This window comes from Engraulis encrasicolus, chromosome 2, assembly GCF_034702125.1.
Source record: "Engraulis encrasicolus isolate BLACKSEA-1 chromosome 2, IST_EnEncr_1.0, whole genome shotgun sequence".
In the NCBI taxonomy this organism is placed as follows: Eukaryota; Metazoa; Chordata; class Actinopteri; order Clupeiformes; family Engraulidae; genus Engraulis; species Engraulis encrasicolus.
The window spans coordinates 53,742,286-53,759,524 of NC_085858.1; the positions used below are offsets into that span (position 1 = coordinate 53,742,286).

Consider the following 17,239-nt stretch of genomic DNA (forward strand, 5'->3'; position numbering starts at 1 on the left):
GAGCCGGCCGCCGGGGGCCCCTGGCTCTGCAGAGCCCTCCACACGTTGGTGCGCGTCACCAGCAGCAGGTCACACAGCAGCAGCTGCACCACCTGGGACGACCAGCGGAGGACATAGGAGGGGGAGAAGAGACCGGGGCGAAGAAGGAAGGAGACATCAAGTCAGTGGCAAAAAAGAAACAAATATGTCCAAGTCAACATCAATAAATCATCCAGGTGTGAATTCTGGGCCAACATTTTGAGAACATACTTCTTATACCTACCATGCATGACCTGCATTTTTCAATGCAATCCAATGCAAAGCCCAATACAAAAGTGTGAATTTCCTAAAATAATCCAAAATGAATTAGAATGGAAGTCATTTTGCTACAAAGCTGAGTAGCCATTTGTTACATTATCCCTAAATACAAAAGTGTTTGTTCGGTGTATGTATTCTCAAAAAATGAAAGAAATGTAATAATGTAAACTCTTGCATATGTGATCTTGCAACGTGCTCTTGCCTCTCTTTTTTCACATTGACATGAGAGATTGAGCCAAAGCAATCTAATCTAGGTGTTGCAAACCACCAAGTACACAAGCCTCTAAAATAATCATACTTCGGCGCTTCCTCCAGAGTTTAATTTCCTGTGTGTGTGTGTGTGTGTGTGTGTGTGTGTGTGTGTGTGTGTGTGTGTGTGTGTGTGTGTGTGTGTGTGTGTCTCAGCTGGAGGGCGTGCAGCTCATAGTGGTCCAGGTCTGTGTTGCACTGCGGGAACATTGCACTGGCTCAAGACACATGCAATGCAACTACAATGCACCACAGCTCTGGCCAGAGCCAAGGAGAAGAAGGGGATGAGAGGATGAGGGAACGAGTGTGCGAGACCGAGAGATAGAGATAGATAGAGAGAGAGGGAGAAAGAGAGAGAGAGAGAGAGAGAGAGAGAGAAAGAGAGAGAGAGAGAGGGAGAAAGAGAGAGAGAGAGAGGGAGAAAGAGAGAGAGAGAGAGAGAGAGAGAAAGAGAGAGAGAGAGAGGGAGAAAGAGAAAGAGAAAGAGAAAGAGAGAGAGAGAGAGAGAGAGAGAGAGAGAGAGAGAGAGAGAGCATGTGAGAGAGATCCAGGCGGCTATGCCCAGGGCAAACCTCCTCAGCAGCCCAGAGTAGAGTCCTCCCCTGCAGGGCAGCCAGGGAGACGCCACAGCCTCTGGAGGACCGCTCCACTAGTAACCTGACTGCAGTACTACCTTACATAAACACAACTATGCGATCATAACTAACTACAGTATATTACAGATCCATCCCGCTAGATTACATTACCATCCCACTATAATGCAACTATAGTCCTATAGTTTTTTTCTTCAATTATGTACACACAATGTTTACGCTATTTTAAAGAGAAGCTTGTAGAATTAAAACAAGTCCGACAGGCGGACAACAGATGCGTCCGTCTATGCCTGTTCTGAACCTTTTTTGCCCAAACGCCCCCTTGGCCTCCTCATAACCTGTCAAGGCAATTTATCAATAAGCCTACCATGTACTGTATAAGCCTGGATTTGAAAAAGTACCATAGGATTTCAACAGTGTTGGGCAATTTACTGAAAAACTGTAATGCATTGCTGATTATGTTACTGTCTTTTCAAAATAATCCCTTACACTACATTTAGCAATGTGGGGACCTAAGGCGAATTTAGCTTAGGGGGGCCATCGGTCCATCCCATATCACATTTTTTTTTAACATAAAATCTCTATTTTTGTTAGGCTATTTTTTTTTTTAAATCACGATTTTTTATTTAAAAAAAAATAATAATTACAAACATAAAAAAACAGGCAAACATTACAACCCTTTCTGGACAGATTTCAATGAATAGGCTATTTGCAATTTTGCATAGGCCTACATTAAATAAACTAAAATGTGAAATTCTCTTTTCACTTTAATATGAGAGCAGTGATGTCCCCCCCTCACTGAAGTGTTATTTCATGTGTGTGCATGATGCTGTCACCTATTTGAAGTGACGTTGATGTTGGATTTCATGGAATACTTTTAAATGCCGCTTTGGGAAGAAAACAGAGTAGGCGACAGGTGAACTGTATTTCTGTCAAAACAGTGGTTTGCAGGCGTTTGCGTTTTCACGTGGATATTGTCTTCGTGGACCGTAACAGACAAACCGTAAGTTCCATAAACTAATCAATGAGACATTGGCTACGTGTACATGATGTTTTTATGTCCGATTTAATAAATGCGATTTAAATAGATCAGATTAAGAGTTATTTTGCGATGTGTATACATGGCACTTTCACTTAAATGCGATTAAACATCTGGGGAAAATAAAGCATTGCGATTGGACTGAGGACGCACGTGCTGAGCGAGCCAAATAAGGCACGGGGGCGTGGTTCAATGCCACCGAGATGCAGGTCATCTTCCCCACGAAAATCGTTGCCTCAGGCGGACTGAAATCACAACCTTCCCCCCTTTCTCCCTGGATCATTTACAATGCTACATTAGCTACCCTGTTAGCATAGAAAAACGAGTGGTCAAATGGTAATGTGGAGTAACTTTGTTGTGCTTCATTACTTCGTGGGGCACTTTTACATCAATATATGGAAGCCACAACATTTATAGTCGCTTAGGGACTTTAAATTAAGCAAAACTTTCATGTGAAAATCAACAGGAAGTGCCGCCATGTTTTTCTCACTGGCAAAGAGCACGGTCTCTTGGTAGACGTTTTGGTTTGCACGCATGAGCTCCAGTCCAAAACTGAGCGACTGCCACCTTGTGGACACAAGAGGGAATCACAAGAGGGAATCACAATTCAGAAACTCATCACGGGAGGGCGGACGGACGGACGGAAGGACGGACGGACGGACGGACGGACGGACACCAAAGCCTCTTATAGAGATGCGTGGGACGCATCTAAAAATGTGGTGTGTTGTAAAAACAGTATGCACACAAAAAAGTGTGTAAAATGTCCACACTGCCACAAACAGGAATTGCGCCCGCGCACGTGTGTGTGTGTGTGTGTTCTCTACCTTGTCTAGGGTGTTGCAGTGGCAGTGCGGTCCCAGGTTGAGGCTGTCTCGCAGCAGCCCACTGGCCTTCTCACAGCAGCTCAGACTCAACTGGTAGTTCTCTGGTCTGGCCAGCAGGGCGCGCACCGCACGGAAGACACTGAGGGCAGCCTTGGGCAGGGGACTCCTGATGGAGAGAGAGAGAGAGAGAGAGAGATAGGGATTCAAATGGTTAGACTTGGGCAAAGAGGTCACGTGACTCAATACGGTACCTGCATCTTTCAATGCACTTTATTTTTCAATGCTTTTTTGGTGTAATGGTGTTTTTTGCATGGACATCTGGTCGTTTTTTTTTATTTCAGTGCAAGCTTCTGTTTGTCTTTAGATTTAATTTCACCCCAAAACACTTGATGTTACACAAACAAGCAAAACAAACAAACCACCCTATTCACACTCAGCGCTCTGCTCTCTCCAATACCAATCTGAGAAACATCTTCAACTGTCAGTCTTTCACTTAAAAAGCACAATGACGTGCAGTAATTTAACCAGTGCACATTATTTTCACTATTTTCACACATCACAGCCAAAAATAGACACCGAAAGACAAAGACAGACAGAAGGATAAACAGACACGACAAACAGACAGACAAACAGACGTCCAGACAGCTAGCCAGCCAGACGGCCAGACAAGCGAACAGAGGGGTAGACAGGCAGGCAGGCAGACAGACAGACAGATATGCCAGACAGACACACTGACATGATGCATCCCGTTGTCCCCCATGGCTCTCCACACCGCAGAATCTGCTGATTAAAGTTTTACACTGTCCGCAATGTGTCCAGACCGCAGCAGCCACTCAAACCCACAATAACACACACATACTGACGGACACCCAAACAAACTCACACTCTGCCTGTCTTTTTTTGCCAGACACAGTTGAATTTTTCATGAAGTCCTGGTTTCCTATAGTACAGCTATGATGTGCTGAGACAGAACAAGTGGCTAGCTGGCGGATGCAGTGGAAGTGGGATCTGTGTGTGTTTGTGTGTGTGTGTGTGTGTGTGTGTGTGTGTGTGTGTGTGTGTGTGTGTGTGTGTGTGTGTGTGTGTGTGTGTGTGTGTGTGATGGCGTAATGTATTGATGCACTGGCTGCCGGGGTCAGATTATTTTATTTTATTTTATGGCGATCCCTGATGCAGTAGAGTCCTCTGGTCTGTATGGCTTTTTCAGTGCAGGACTTCTTCAATACGTGTTTGGACCTGCGGGTCATCTGTGGGCTAAGAGTCATACTATATATTGGAGTTGACAAAGGGTTGTGTGTGTAGGTCTGTGCTTGTGTGTATCGGTGTGTGTATGTGGGTTTGAGTGAGAGAGAATGTGTGTATGTGTTTGTGTTCATGTGTGCATGTGTGCATGTGTTTGTGTGCGTGTGTGCGTGTGTGTGTGTGTGTTGGGGAGGGGGTGTAGAAGAGTGAATGTGTGCCTGCGTACATGTACTGTATATGCATGTGTGCTGCATACATCATGTAAATATATAAATGCATATTTGTGGCGCGTGTGCGTGTGTGTGTGTGTGTTGGGGAGGGGGTGTAGAAGAGTGAATGTGTGTCTGCGTACATGTACTGTATATGCATGTGTGCTGCATACATCATGTAAATATATAAATGCATATTTGTGGCGCGTGTGCGCGTCAGACTCACTCTGCGGCCTGCAGGCTGCGGGGCAGGTGCTCCACTCCTGGGTAAAGCCTCTCGGCCGCAGCGTCGTCGCCCTGCAGCCAGTTGATGAAGACGATGAACAGGGACGACCACCACTTGGAGTGGGGATCACAGCCTGTGGAGAACAGGGCAGGGCAGAGCAGGGAAGAGATTAGGGTTGCACAATTAATCGAAAAATAATCAAAATCGTGATAAAATAGTGAAATCGAACTTATGATTTTAATCGTGATTTAATCGTGGCAATAGTGACCTACTTTTGAGAGCGTCCTTGAAGCCAGAACATACTGACAGGCTGGTGTTTCTGGCCAGAAATCTGTCCACATAAGTTTCATGCTATTGCCTTTACATAATTATTACAATTCATTTTATTTTGCTCATCCCGTATGTAATTCATTCTTGGTTATATTTCATCTTGTTATAATTTTCAAAAAAATCTGCAAAAATCAATAATCGTGATTAATAATCGTGATTATGATTTTGACCAAAATAATCGTGATTATGATTTTTTCCATAATCGTGCAGCCCTAGAAGAGATAACACATCAGATACAGCAATGCACACATCACCCACAATCAGGATTCCTTCATAGGGCATTGTAGAAAAACTGGGAAAATGACTTTACAAGGTGCACTGTGGAGGATGGTGGCCGGAGTTGGTATTGCAACTATGCTGGTCATTGAAACTGTGCTGCTTATTGCCAAATTTGATCTTCTCATGAATAATTACCAAGTAATAAACTAATATTTACAAGTACGACCAAAGTACAGGAAGTTTTGCAGCTAAAAAAATCTATTTTGTCATAATGAATACTTAGAATTTGATGGTGATGGTAAGTATTTGTGAAATAGTAATTTATTTGTGGAAATAAACTACTAAAAATATTACACAGTGCACCTTAGAAGAAAAAAAAAATCAGCATTAGAGCAAGGACATCTCATTTCCTGCTGAATACCAAGAAAAGTGAGTCTATTTGGCTACATTACAGAACTGCTGTTTGTTGTTCTAAAAAATGACAATAACTCATTTTTCACAAAAAGTTAAAGCAGCCCCTTGCACTCCCATGGTAGAACTGCTCTGCGTGAGCCTTATAGCAAGTAAATGCAAAAATAAACGAATAACAATGAATGCAATAAAACAAATAAGACCATGCTGACAGAGCATTTCTATTTCCTGGCGTAGCCTACACACGATCCCATGTGGCCTCTGTTCCCAAATAAAAAAAAATAAATGAATAAAAATGAAACGCTGTTGCTGACTTGAGTTTTTTTTGTTTTTAATCGCACGACTCCTAATGTCTAGGGATGCACCGATACCACTTTTTGGAAAACCGATACAAGTACGAGTACATTAATGTGTGTACTTGCCGATACCGAGTAACGATACCGATACCTTTTACCACCAAAATACAATGAAAATAACCTCCACCTGTGATATTTGTATTGTCCATTTCCATGTAGATATAAATGTTAGTAAATGTATGAGGTGGCACTTTTTTCCATGCTGATTTCCACTGTGGTGCAGCACGCTAAGCCCCCCACATGTGGGCGTGCATGCCCATGGCCACCCAGGTTTGAATCCAGCCTGGGTCCTTTGCCATCCTTGCCCCCTCTGTCTCTCCCACTCTCTTCCTGTCAATACTCTCGACTGTGCTATAAACAATGAAGACACAACCGCCCTTAAAAACACTGTTTAAAAAATATATATGCATAAATGCCCCTAACAAAGAGGATGCCTAACACTACTAAAGATGAAGGATGAGGACTGAAGCCAGATGCTGTCTAAACAGGGCATGCACTCATTGCTTCATTCCCCCACCCTCCCTCGATTCCTTCCTCGATTTCTCCTCGGCACAGTGCTAGCGGATTTGGGACGCGTCCTAACTCACCGGTGACGGTGGCCATGTTGGAGCCGATGGCGAAGCACTGGGTGGTGGCCCCGGCTGCGTCGGACGCACTGGTCAGCAGCTGCAGATACTCCAGTGCATCAGAGTACTCACTGTAGAGAACATCAGACAGACAGATAGACACACACACACAGAAGTTTCAGATCGGAAACTTCAAAACAATTCATACATCTGAAAGGACATCTATATTAAGGAAACAAAACGAAAAGGTAACAGGTCAGACCTGTGAGTGAGTGTGTGTGTGAGTGTGTGTGTGTGTGTGTGTGTGTGTGTGTGTGTGTGTGTGTGTGTGAGAGAGAGAGAGAGAGAGAGAGAGAGAGAGAGAGAGAGAGAGAGAGACAGAGAGAGAGAGAGAGAGAGAGAGAGAGAGAGACAGAGAGAGAGAGACAGCGAGAGAGAGAGAGAGAGACAGAGAGAGAGACAGAGAGAGAGAGAGAGAGAGAGAGAGAGAGAGAGAGTGAGTGAGTGAGTGAGTGAGTGAGTGAGTGAGTGAGTGAGTGAGTGAGTGAGAGAGAGAGAGAGAGACAGAGAGAGAGAGAGAGAGAGAGAGAGAGAGAGAGAGAGAGAGAGAGAGAGAGAGAGAGGCTAGCATGACATACCCCTCTTCCTCGTTGTTGTTATTGTTGGGGGGCTTCTCTCCGCGGGGCTGGGCCACACAGTACAGAGCCTTCTCCAGCAGGTGCTCCCTAAAGGCCTGAGTCACCTGGGCCAAGGGGTCCACTGCACACACGCACACGCACACACACAGAAAAAAAGAAGACGGAAAACGGTTATTAAAATGCATAAAACCAATATGGGATGCCAACATCCATCTCCCAAGACGTGTCTCTCTCTTTCTCTCTCTCTCCAACACAAACACAAAAACATTCTCCACCTGCTTTCCCGACCGGCCACACACCCTTGGCTGAGGCGGAGGGCTGGGGGGCATTAGAGGCTGTAGATGCTTACAAGGGCTTAAAGGGGAGTCTCTTCCTGGAGGCTATGAGCCCGCAGAGGACACGCATCACTGATTGGCTGTCTGGATGTCTTTACTATCGCTCTGTGCTTACAGGTCAAAACAAGAGATGTATAAAGAAGAAATACAAGTACTGTATGCAATTACAGCACAAAAGTGGTATGACAAAGTATATATAGCAGTTGCAGCAACCATGTAATATCATGCTACTTGTGTCATACTACTACTTTACTGTATACATCTCTGGTCAAGACAAGGCTGCTAGCCATCAGACCTGCGTTTCCAGCTGTGGTGCAATATGGAGAGGAGTTTCTGGGCTCTGAGCAAATATGCAGGTCTTGAATGTGGTGTAATGCTGTGTTGAAGAGGAGAGAACAGGAACAAGAAAACAATGGGAGAAGAACCTGCGTTTCCAGCTAAACGGATGCTAGTTGTAGATATGCAAGTAGTGAATGTGATGCTTTGTTGTGTGGAAAAGCCAAAGGCGGTGGGCATACCTGTATTTCCAGCTGTACTTAAGTTATCTGTAGATATGCAAGTACTGAGTGTAATGCTTTGTTATATGGAAGAGCCAATTTCCGGCCTGGTTGGCTGTAGATATCAACACTGTTGAAAGTAATGCTGTGTTATTGGAGGGGGGATGGGGGGCATACCTGCGTTTCCGGCCTGGCTGTAGATGCTCTCGCGGGGGGAGCTGCGTACGGTCCAGTCCCCGTCCACGAAGAAGCGGTGGCCCAGGGGGTGGCAGAGCCACTGCATGGCCGGAGGCACGCTGCCACTGGGGGACAGGCACGCCTGGCGAGCACTGCTCAGGAACACACGCTGGGGGGAGAGAAGAGCGAGGTCCGCGTCAGCATGTGTGTGTGTGTGTGTGTGTGTGTGTGTGTGCGTGCAGCATTAACATGCAGTATATGATAACTTTCCAATAAGAAGCAGATAAAGACAAATAGTTTTACAGTATATATACTGTATTCAGCATTCCACACTCTATAAAATCATCTTATTGCCAACTGGAGCAACTTACGGAGGTGAAGTGCAGGATTTTGGGCAGGCTGGCCTTGACGCGGAGGGCGGCGGAGACATAGATCTCGGCGAGGGTGGCGACGGGCAGGCAGTCTCCGGCACACTCGGCCAGGTTCACGGCACTCAGGGACATGTGGATGGCCTCCAGGTGACTACCACACAGCTTACCTAACAAGGGACGGAGAGAGCACTAGAGTTCAAATCTGAACGACGAAACTATTTCACACGTCTCCTGGCAAAACACTTTAAACACTGGCAGAGAAGGACATAATCTCACTATTCTCACAAACTCGTGTTATCACTATTCCCTCACAGGGTGGTGATTAACATGACCAAAAAAAACACAAAAAACTGGAACACTCACTCAATGGAAATCAGTCAAATAAAAAAATCATTAAAATTTCGTTTTATTCTTCACCCACCCTCACCACCTGAAATCCGCAAATGCACTTCCCCATTTCCTAGTCGATGTAAAATAGCAAAACACACCCCTCCAACCAACACCGACAAAAACACCCCAAAAAACGTCAATACCCCGCCCCCTCCCCCCCTCTGTCCACTGTCCCTCACCGGTCATGTGGAGCTGGTGCAGGCGGTGGTAGACCAGCGCGGCGTCGCGGCTGCTCTTGCGCGCGTCGTCCTGCAGGGGGCGGTCCTGGCGCCTGGGGTGGAGGCGTCCCCCGGCCCGGGAAGCCAGCCAGCGGCCCACCCACACCCTCTGCAGACACAGCCGCAGGCACGCCCAGAGGGCGGAGCACACGCGGTCCAACTGGGACACAGGCAAGGGGCGGCCCAGCGCCTTCAGACACGTCCACAGGTTACCAGACGCATTGGCAAAATCACCCTGTGGAGTGGGGGATAGGGAGGTAGAGAGGGATTCACAGGAGAGAAGCAAGATTTGAAGAAATGGACGATGGGAGGGAGAACAGGGGCAGGTAAGGAGAGAGATGGAGGGACAGTGAGGGGGAGAGAGAGAGAGAGAGACAGATCGAAAGACAAGAGTATTGAAGATCACAAGACCCTTGTGTAATGCTACTGTACAGTAGTAAGGCTAATGTTGTATTTATGCACATCTGCATTTGTCTATACTAGAAAAAAGTAACTTGAAGCAATTCAAATAAATCAGATTTCCTACCCATACGAGATACTGTACATGTCTCCATTTGTTTACATTGGGGGAAAAAAGGAATTTAAAGTGATTAGAACAAATATAAATAAATACAATGTGATTTCTTTCTTACCCGTGCGAGGTCCAGGTCTGCCTGCTTGCGGTGTCTCCAGAAGAGCACTGATGAGCCGGAGTGGGGCCTGGTGACGGGCTCCCCGTACACCAGCAGCCGCACCAGCACCCCCACCACCAGCACCCCGTTCAACATCCACACCAGTAGAGTAGGCAGCATCCAGTCCAGCCAGCCCTGGGAGTCCGCTGTGGAGGCGGAACCAGAGATTCTTTAAGTATATAGAGATATGCCAATGTAATAGGTTGCTATGGGCACCTAACATGACCAGGTTCCGGCCTGCCTAAAGGGGCGTGTCATAATACTCCTAGCATTGAATAGAACAGTCCTTAGGTCTGCCTAGGTCTGCCTAAAGGGGGATTTCACCCACCTCCCCCTTGCAATAATAGAACCCGGAAACAATGGGCCGATGGAACCTCTCTCTCTCTACTATCTCTGGCGGAACACAACAAGGGGGTTACAACATGTAGGAATGATGTTTAGATGCTGATAACATATATGAGGAGCATCAGCAGAGGGTGAAAAGGTTCAAACCTAAAGAACCTGGTATTGGAGCTTTTATCAGCTCTAAGAGTCAGCTGTGGGGGAAACGTAAGGGGTTTACAACATGTTAGTATTCAATAGTACCGATAGTTGTTCTGTTTCTCATGTCTCTAATGTTTATTTATGTTTCTACTGTTTATTTATGTTTCATGTATTCATGTTGAAACATTGAATGTCATTGTACTTAATGACAAAAAAGGCTTTCAGTTCTATTCTTCTCTATTTTTTCTTTAATTTTCAAAAGTATTTTTGGGGCTTTTCAAGCCTTTCTTGGTTATTTTCAGACAGGATAGGGGAGGACAGACAGGAAATGAGTTGGGAGAGAGAGACGGGGAAGGACCGGCAAAGGACCCGGCCGGGAATCGAACCCTGATCGGCCGCAGAGTAGACGAGTGCTTTACCGTTAGCGCCACGGTAGGGCCTATTCTATTCTATTCTATTCTATCGTAACGTATATTCTTTGTACGAGTAGGAATAGTGCTTTTATAGCAGACTGACACAACCAAGATCAGATTGGACGATGGTGGCCTTGTTTGTGACAGTCCACTAATATCAGCCGGGCCGAGCATCACAATCAATTCTGAAAGACTGGGCACAATACTGAATGAATGTGTATGAGCATAGGAGAGAGGGTTTTAGAGGCAAGAAGCAAGATATGAGAGAGAGAGAGAGAGAGAGAGAGAGAGAGAGAGAGAGAGAGATAGAGAGAGAGATAGAGATAGAGATAGAGATAGAGATAGAGATAGAGATAGAGAGAGAGAAAGAAAGAAAGAAAGAGGAGGCATGAGTGTTACCTGCATTCTCCACCTCCAGCATGCTCCTGCTAGAGCCATGGCCCCCACTGGAGGCGGCGGCGGCTGAGGAGGAGGAGGAGGAGGAGGAGGAGGAGGAGGAGGAGGCAGTGGCATCAGAGCCGCACAGCAGGGCGGAGAGGGGGTTAAACGACAGGAAGAGGAAGGTGAAGACACATAGGGCCATACGGGCGCGGTCCAGCATCCCTACACTGCTGCCTGCAGTATGCTCCATCTGGGGAGGAGGAGGAGGGAGAGAGAGAGAGAGAGAGAGAGAGAGAGAGAGAGAGAGAGAGAGAGGCAGAGAGAGAGAGAGAGAGGGAGGCAGAGAGGGAGGCAGAGAGAGAGAGAGAGAGAGAGAGAGAGAGAGAGAGAGGGCGAGATGGGGAGAGGGAGAGGGAGCCAGAGAGAGAGTGAGAGCGAGAGAGAGCGAGAGAGAGAGAGAGAGAGAGAGGGGGAGAGGGAGAGAGAGAGAGAGAGAGAGAGAGAGAGAGAGAGGGAGAAGGAGAGAGGGATAGAGGAGAGAAAAAAGAGAGACAGAAAGAGTGGTGGGGGCAGAGAAACACTTATCTATGAGGATGTATGAAATGGTTTCATGAAGCCTCTCTAAAATTGCTACTAACAGCAGTTACAACAATCAATATAATTACATCAATTATAGCAATTATAGGAGAGAGAGAGAGAGAGAAGAAGGGCATACATCTGTGTGACTGTATAATCTAGTTTTACATAGTATTCCTATAATTGCTACCGGCTGTTAATGACTTATTTCATGGTTATGTGAACAATTATCGTTATTCCAAAGTTCTAAGACATTTTGAAAAAAGCATTATGTTAGCTAATGAAGACATAAGACTTTCTGAGCACACAGGTCTGGTTAACTAGACAATCATACCTTTGTACAAAATTCGGAGCTGAATTGAAGTAGACTTAATTTCAGGACACCAGGATATTAAAAAAAGTCATCAACTCGTATGTCTGACAGCTCAGCACCAACCATCAAACTCTGGGACTCCTGGCCTGTAGTAATTAATGTGGTATAGTAAAACCAGGCTACAAGACTCCTGGCACCATGGGCGAATCTGGCTCTGTAAAAAATTACTAATTTAACACACTTAACTGTTAAAGATCTACACCCGACTGAATCCTACCTGGCTATCCACCCTGTTATAACAATATCCAAACACCACAAAAACTCCATAACAGACATCCCACCTTGCTGTCCTTCACCACGGGAGCAATCTAACTGAAAATATTGACTAATGCTATTATTGTTTTTTTGCCTTTTACATTTTTTGACAGGACAGTGGAGGAGATACAGGAAATGAACAGGGAGAGAGAGAGACGGAAGGATCAGCAAATGACCCAGGCCGGAATCGAACCTGGGCCGCCGGCGTCATAACCCAGTGCCCTACCGTTAGGCCACAGCAGGGCCAATATTGACAATGACAAAGACTATTGACAAACTGCCAATGACCCTTCCTCATCCAACTGAACTCTACTTGCTATCGGCCACAATTAGCCTGGAGCCCCCTCACACCAACACCCAAACAGCCCCAAACTGTAGGACTGGTGGCACCTCACCTTGCTGTCCTCCACCATGGGGGAGTCTGGCTCGGAGTCGCTGCCGCAGTGGGAGAAGGGGCTGTTCTCCGGGGAGTCGGTCACCGAGGGAGGGGGGGTGGGCAGCTCGTTCTTCACCTCCACCTTCTGCCCGTCCACCTCCATGGCAACCAGGTCCTTCAGCGACTCTACACGAGGAAGAGGAGGACAAGGGGGAGGATGATGTTGAAGATAGGAAGACCGGTGATGGTTGGTGTTGACAGTAGCAGGGAGGTGGATTTGGTGACTACGGTAAACCACCTCACTCAAGCAAACAAGTTCACTCCAAGTGGCAACTGTCCAAACAGATGTGTTTTACAATTTCATTGATCTACTGAAACGAAATGAAAGGGCATTTCCGCTAGTAAATGTTCTACTGGCTGTAATTCATCATCGATAAGTGACTAAAAACTCCAATCATCACAATAAAACAGAGGTGCGAGTCCACAGTGTCCTTACTGTTCTTCTGGGTGACCATCTTGAGGGCCATGTTCTCCTGCTTGAGCTTCTGGTTTGACTGCTGCAGGTAGCGGATGTAGTCGATGGCCTTGCGCAGCACCGCAGACTTGTTCAGCTGCCGGGAGAAGGACATGAGGGAGACACGCGAGTTAGAGTCATGGAGATGAAAGAGATCAACTCCACACCATTAAGTCAAAGGAACAAAAACTGGATCAAGGAAAAATGTGTGGGTCTCTTCAGTGCATCTTCTGGGTATAGAAATAATCAACTAATAGTTAACGCCACCAGCAATTATAAAAACGTTTATTGAAATGTATCCATCGTGTGACATGTTCCCAGTTAAAGCAGAATACTATTACTTCAGTTCGTCTTTTTACGGACATGGGCCACATGAGAGGGTCCTCTCTAGCTCTCCCTCTCTCTGGACATCCAGTCACATGTTAAGCTTAGCAATCAAGTGCTACAAATACCACAAAGTGGCCCATTCACAAACAGCCTCTACACAGCAAGCTTTAAGCTCTAGTCATTGGGTTAGTTGAAATCAAGTCGACACAAGCTGATGTAACAAACAGTAAACCCTGCGCAGTAACACAAAGGGATAAGCTCATCAGTCAGTTCTCGAAAACAAACTAGAAAATTAGAGGCTGTATGTGTTTACATGCTGCCAATCAACTGTCAGCAAAACACTTATTTGGTGTTCTTTGCACTTATTTGCTTATAAGATATCAGTCCACAGTAAACTGGAAGAAAATCCAACATAAGCATACCAACTACCAAAAAACAAACAGTTAAGCCATTGTGGGCCATAAAACCCTTGTGATAAATATAATTGTGAACATAATCAACTGAGTTTATGGACTCGTTTCATACCAACTCTTCTATTCACCATATTCACATGCCTCGGAACAATATCATGTATTTGTGATGTGTTTTAAACCCATGAATTTCCTTCACCAACTGACCAGACAATGACACTCATTTAGTACAATGTTTTTGGGGATTTTATTTTATTTTTTTAGATTTTTTTGGTTCTTTTTCGACTTTATTTGATAGGACAGTGCGAGAGGTGGACAGGAAGCAAATTAAGAGAGACGGGGAGGGGTCGGAAAAGGTTGACCACGGTTGGCCACGGCAGGGCATTAATACAATGTTTTGATGTTGCTCAGACACAAAAGCCCTTGAGTGTTTACTACTGAAATGGAGCCCTTGACCAGTCAAACCACACATTGACTGCACTGGACTAATACAACACACCGGTCGGCTGCATGATATCTCGATCACCAACCTTGGCCTCGGTGCGGTCAACCAGGTCCTTTCTTTATCTTTTTAATATGTTGTTTGAATATGTCTTGGTACTATATAACAAAAAACATATAGCCAACCCACATATTGTCTGGACTTAAACACAGAGAAGGAGGATGTCCCGACCACCAACCTTGGCCTCGGTCCCGGCCACCAGGTCCTTGAGCTCGATGATCTTGTCGTTGATTGAGGAGCGGTAGCGCTTCTCGATGGCGTTGTGGGCGGTCCTCTTCTCGCCTTTGTGGGGCTGGCCGCCCGGCTTGCTGCTGATGGCGATGCGGTTGATGGGCAGCTTCTCCGTGTCCACCATCACGGGCACCGTGGTCAGGATGGTGCCTCCGCTCATCAGAGCCTGGGGGATGGGGAACGAGGAGGGGTAGGGAGAGGGGGAGGGAGAGAGGGAGAGAGAGAGAGAGATAGAGAAAGAGAGAGAGAGAGAGAGAGAGAGAGAGAGAGAGAGAGAGAGAGAGAGAGAGAGAGAGAGAGAGAGAGAGAGAGAGAGAGAGAGAGAGATAGAGAACAAGAAAGAGCGAGAGCGAGAGAGATAGAGAGAGCGAGAGAGAGCGAGAGAGAGAGAAGACAAGAGAAGAGAAGAAAGAAACAAGTCAACAAGTTGAAGAGATGGAGAAGAGAGAAAACAAGAGAAGTGTTTTGGAGGGAGATAATCTGTCTCTTGTATTCACGGGCAGAGACAACAGCAGGAGATGTGAAAAGCCAACAGAAGGCAATTTGACTCCTGGTGATGTACCAGTTTCAACCTTTCATCTCTCTTTGTGTATGTGGCTGTTTCAAAGAAGGAAAGTGTGTGTGTGTGTGTGTGTGTGTGTGTGTCTGTAGAGAGGTGCTCTGTACTAGTGTACTGGTGATGTGAGGGAGGTGGCGGTGTGTGTGTGTGTGTGTGTGTGTGTGTGTGTGTGTGTGTGTGTGTGTGTGTGTGTGTGTGTGTGTGTGTGTGTGTGTGTGTGTACCTGTAGTGAGGAGCTCCTTACTAGTGTGCTGGTGGATGTGAGGGAGGTGGCAGGGTGTGCGTGTGTGTGTGTGTGTGTGTGTGTGTGTGTGTGTGTGTGTGTGTGTACCTGTAGCGAGGTGCTCTGGACTGGAGCGGTGGTGGATGTCATCAGGGAGGTGCAGGGCGTGGCCACGGTGGTTACCATGGTGCCGGAGGCGTCTGGCTTGAGGGTGGTGAGCAGGAGAGACTCAGCTTTGATGAACTGGGGCTGCAGCAGCACCTAAGACACAGCACATGGACACTGGTCAACTCACAGCCACGCATGCAGATATGCAGCACACGGCCCTACCGTGGCCTAATGGTAGGTCACTCGTCTGCTACACGGCCGATCCGGGTCCTCTGCCAGTCCTTCCTTGTCTCATCCCAAATTGCTCCCTGTCTGTCCTTCACTATCCTGTCTCATAATATATGTGTGTGTGTGTGTATGTGTGTATGTGTGTATGTGTGTGAGTGTATGTGTATGTGTATGTGTGTGTGTATATATATATAGATTGGGCATCACCTAGCAACGGGGACGCTGGCGAGTCTTGCGCCGCTCCGCCTAGGGTATTGTTTATTTTTATTAAGTTTTTAGGGAAGTGATAGATTTTACTCGTTCAATCATTCTTTTTTTTTTATTTTTGACATATTTTTCTATTATAATCTGCAAGTTTTAGACGTTTTAACGTCTGCTCGTCACCTAAAAAAGGCTGCTCTGCTCTGTCGTGAGTTTTCCCAGATGTTGTCTCCGGTTTTACCCGGTTGAGCCTTTTACTTTTTTAACCAACCCTGGAACATTAGAACCTGCTTTTATGACTGTCGCGGTTCACAATGCGGTTGGACAAGTACTTTATCTGGTCTTCACTCGCCTGGATTGTACTGTGCCTCCTCTACCATCCTGCTTCTGGTCTGCTCCAATACTCTGCTGCTGAGCTCCTTCGGTTACGTGGCTACCTGGCTGTCCCTCCACCTCCAACGCTACACCTGCATTCGGACATCGCCCTTCTGCCTCGACGGAGATACACACATCGGGGATCTCGTCGGACCTTCAACTTCGATGACTCCACAGCCATAAAATCCATCCGGTCCACCACTCGTCGACCCCGCAGACTCTCCGGGCGTACTGTCAACCTCAATGTACTAGTCACACCGGCTAGGTCAACAATCAGATAACGCCGCCGCATCAGTTAAACAGGACACCACAGTTAACTTCGGTCTGCTCAACATCCGCTCACTCACGAACAAAGGCCATCTCATTCGTGATCTCCTCACCGACCGTAAGTTTGACTTTCTGTGTTTTAACTGAGACTTGGCAACAACCTGGCGATTTCTCCCAACTTAATGACTGTACTCCTGATGGCTGTGTTTACATCTCTCAACCCCGTGGCTCCGGTCGTGGTGGGGGTCTCGCGATAATTCACCCGCGAGACCTTGGAAAGTCCAGCCCTGTCTGTGCCCTCTTTCAGCTCACTGGAGTGCATTGCCTGCAAACTGCCCGGACCCATCCCCACCATCATCGCTTCCCCTTTAACCGCCCTCCTAAGCCACACAAAGAATTTTTAAACGAATTAGGCTCTCTTCTCACTCACCTCTCCACCCTCTCTCCTAATATAATTCTCCTTGGAGACTTCAATATCCATTTTGACAATTCCCATCACTCCCTTACTTGTGACTTTTCTTCTTGCCTAGATAGTTTTGGTTTCCAGCAATTCATTGATTTCCCCACCCATACTAAAGG

General features: G+C 46.5%; 1 protein-coding gene across 1 annotated transcript in view; it reads right to left on the reverse strand.

Moving 5' to 3' along the window:
• Window positions 1-17,239, reverse strand: part of srebf1 (sterol regulatory element binding transcription factor 1) — a 34,794-nt gene that overhangs the window by 6,336 nt on the left and 11,219 nt on the right. Inside the window, exons 4-17 of the mRNA XM_063191602.1 lie at window positions 15,590-15,742; window positions 14,647-14,865; window positions 13,212-13,326; window positions 12,735-12,901; window positions 11,154-11,385; window positions 9,820-10,004; window positions 9,149-9,422; window positions 8,580-8,746; window positions 8,209-8,377; window positions 7,200-7,320; window positions 6,583-6,692; window positions 4,680-4,812; window positions 3,003-3,168; window positions 1-92 (exon numbers count right to left, since the gene is read on the reverse strand). The exon at window positions 1-92 is cut by the window's left edge and continues 112 nt beyond it. Coding sequence (XP_063047672.1) covers window positions 1-92; window positions 3,003-3,168; window positions 4,680-4,812; window positions 6,583-6,692; window positions 7,200-7,320; window positions 8,209-8,377; window positions 8,580-8,746; window positions 9,149-9,422; window positions 9,820-10,004; window positions 11,154-11,385; window positions 12,735-12,901; window positions 13,212-13,326; window positions 14,647-14,865; window positions 15,590-15,742 — 2,303 coding nt within the window. The remainder of the gene's footprint in view (window positions 93-3,002; window positions 3,169-4,679; window positions 4,813-6,582; window positions 6,693-7,199; window positions 7,321-8,208; window positions 8,378-8,579; window positions 8,747-9,148; window positions 9,423-9,819; window positions 10,005-11,153; window positions 11,386-12,734; window positions 12,902-13,211; window positions 13,327-14,646; window positions 14,866-15,589; window positions 15,743-17,239) is intronic.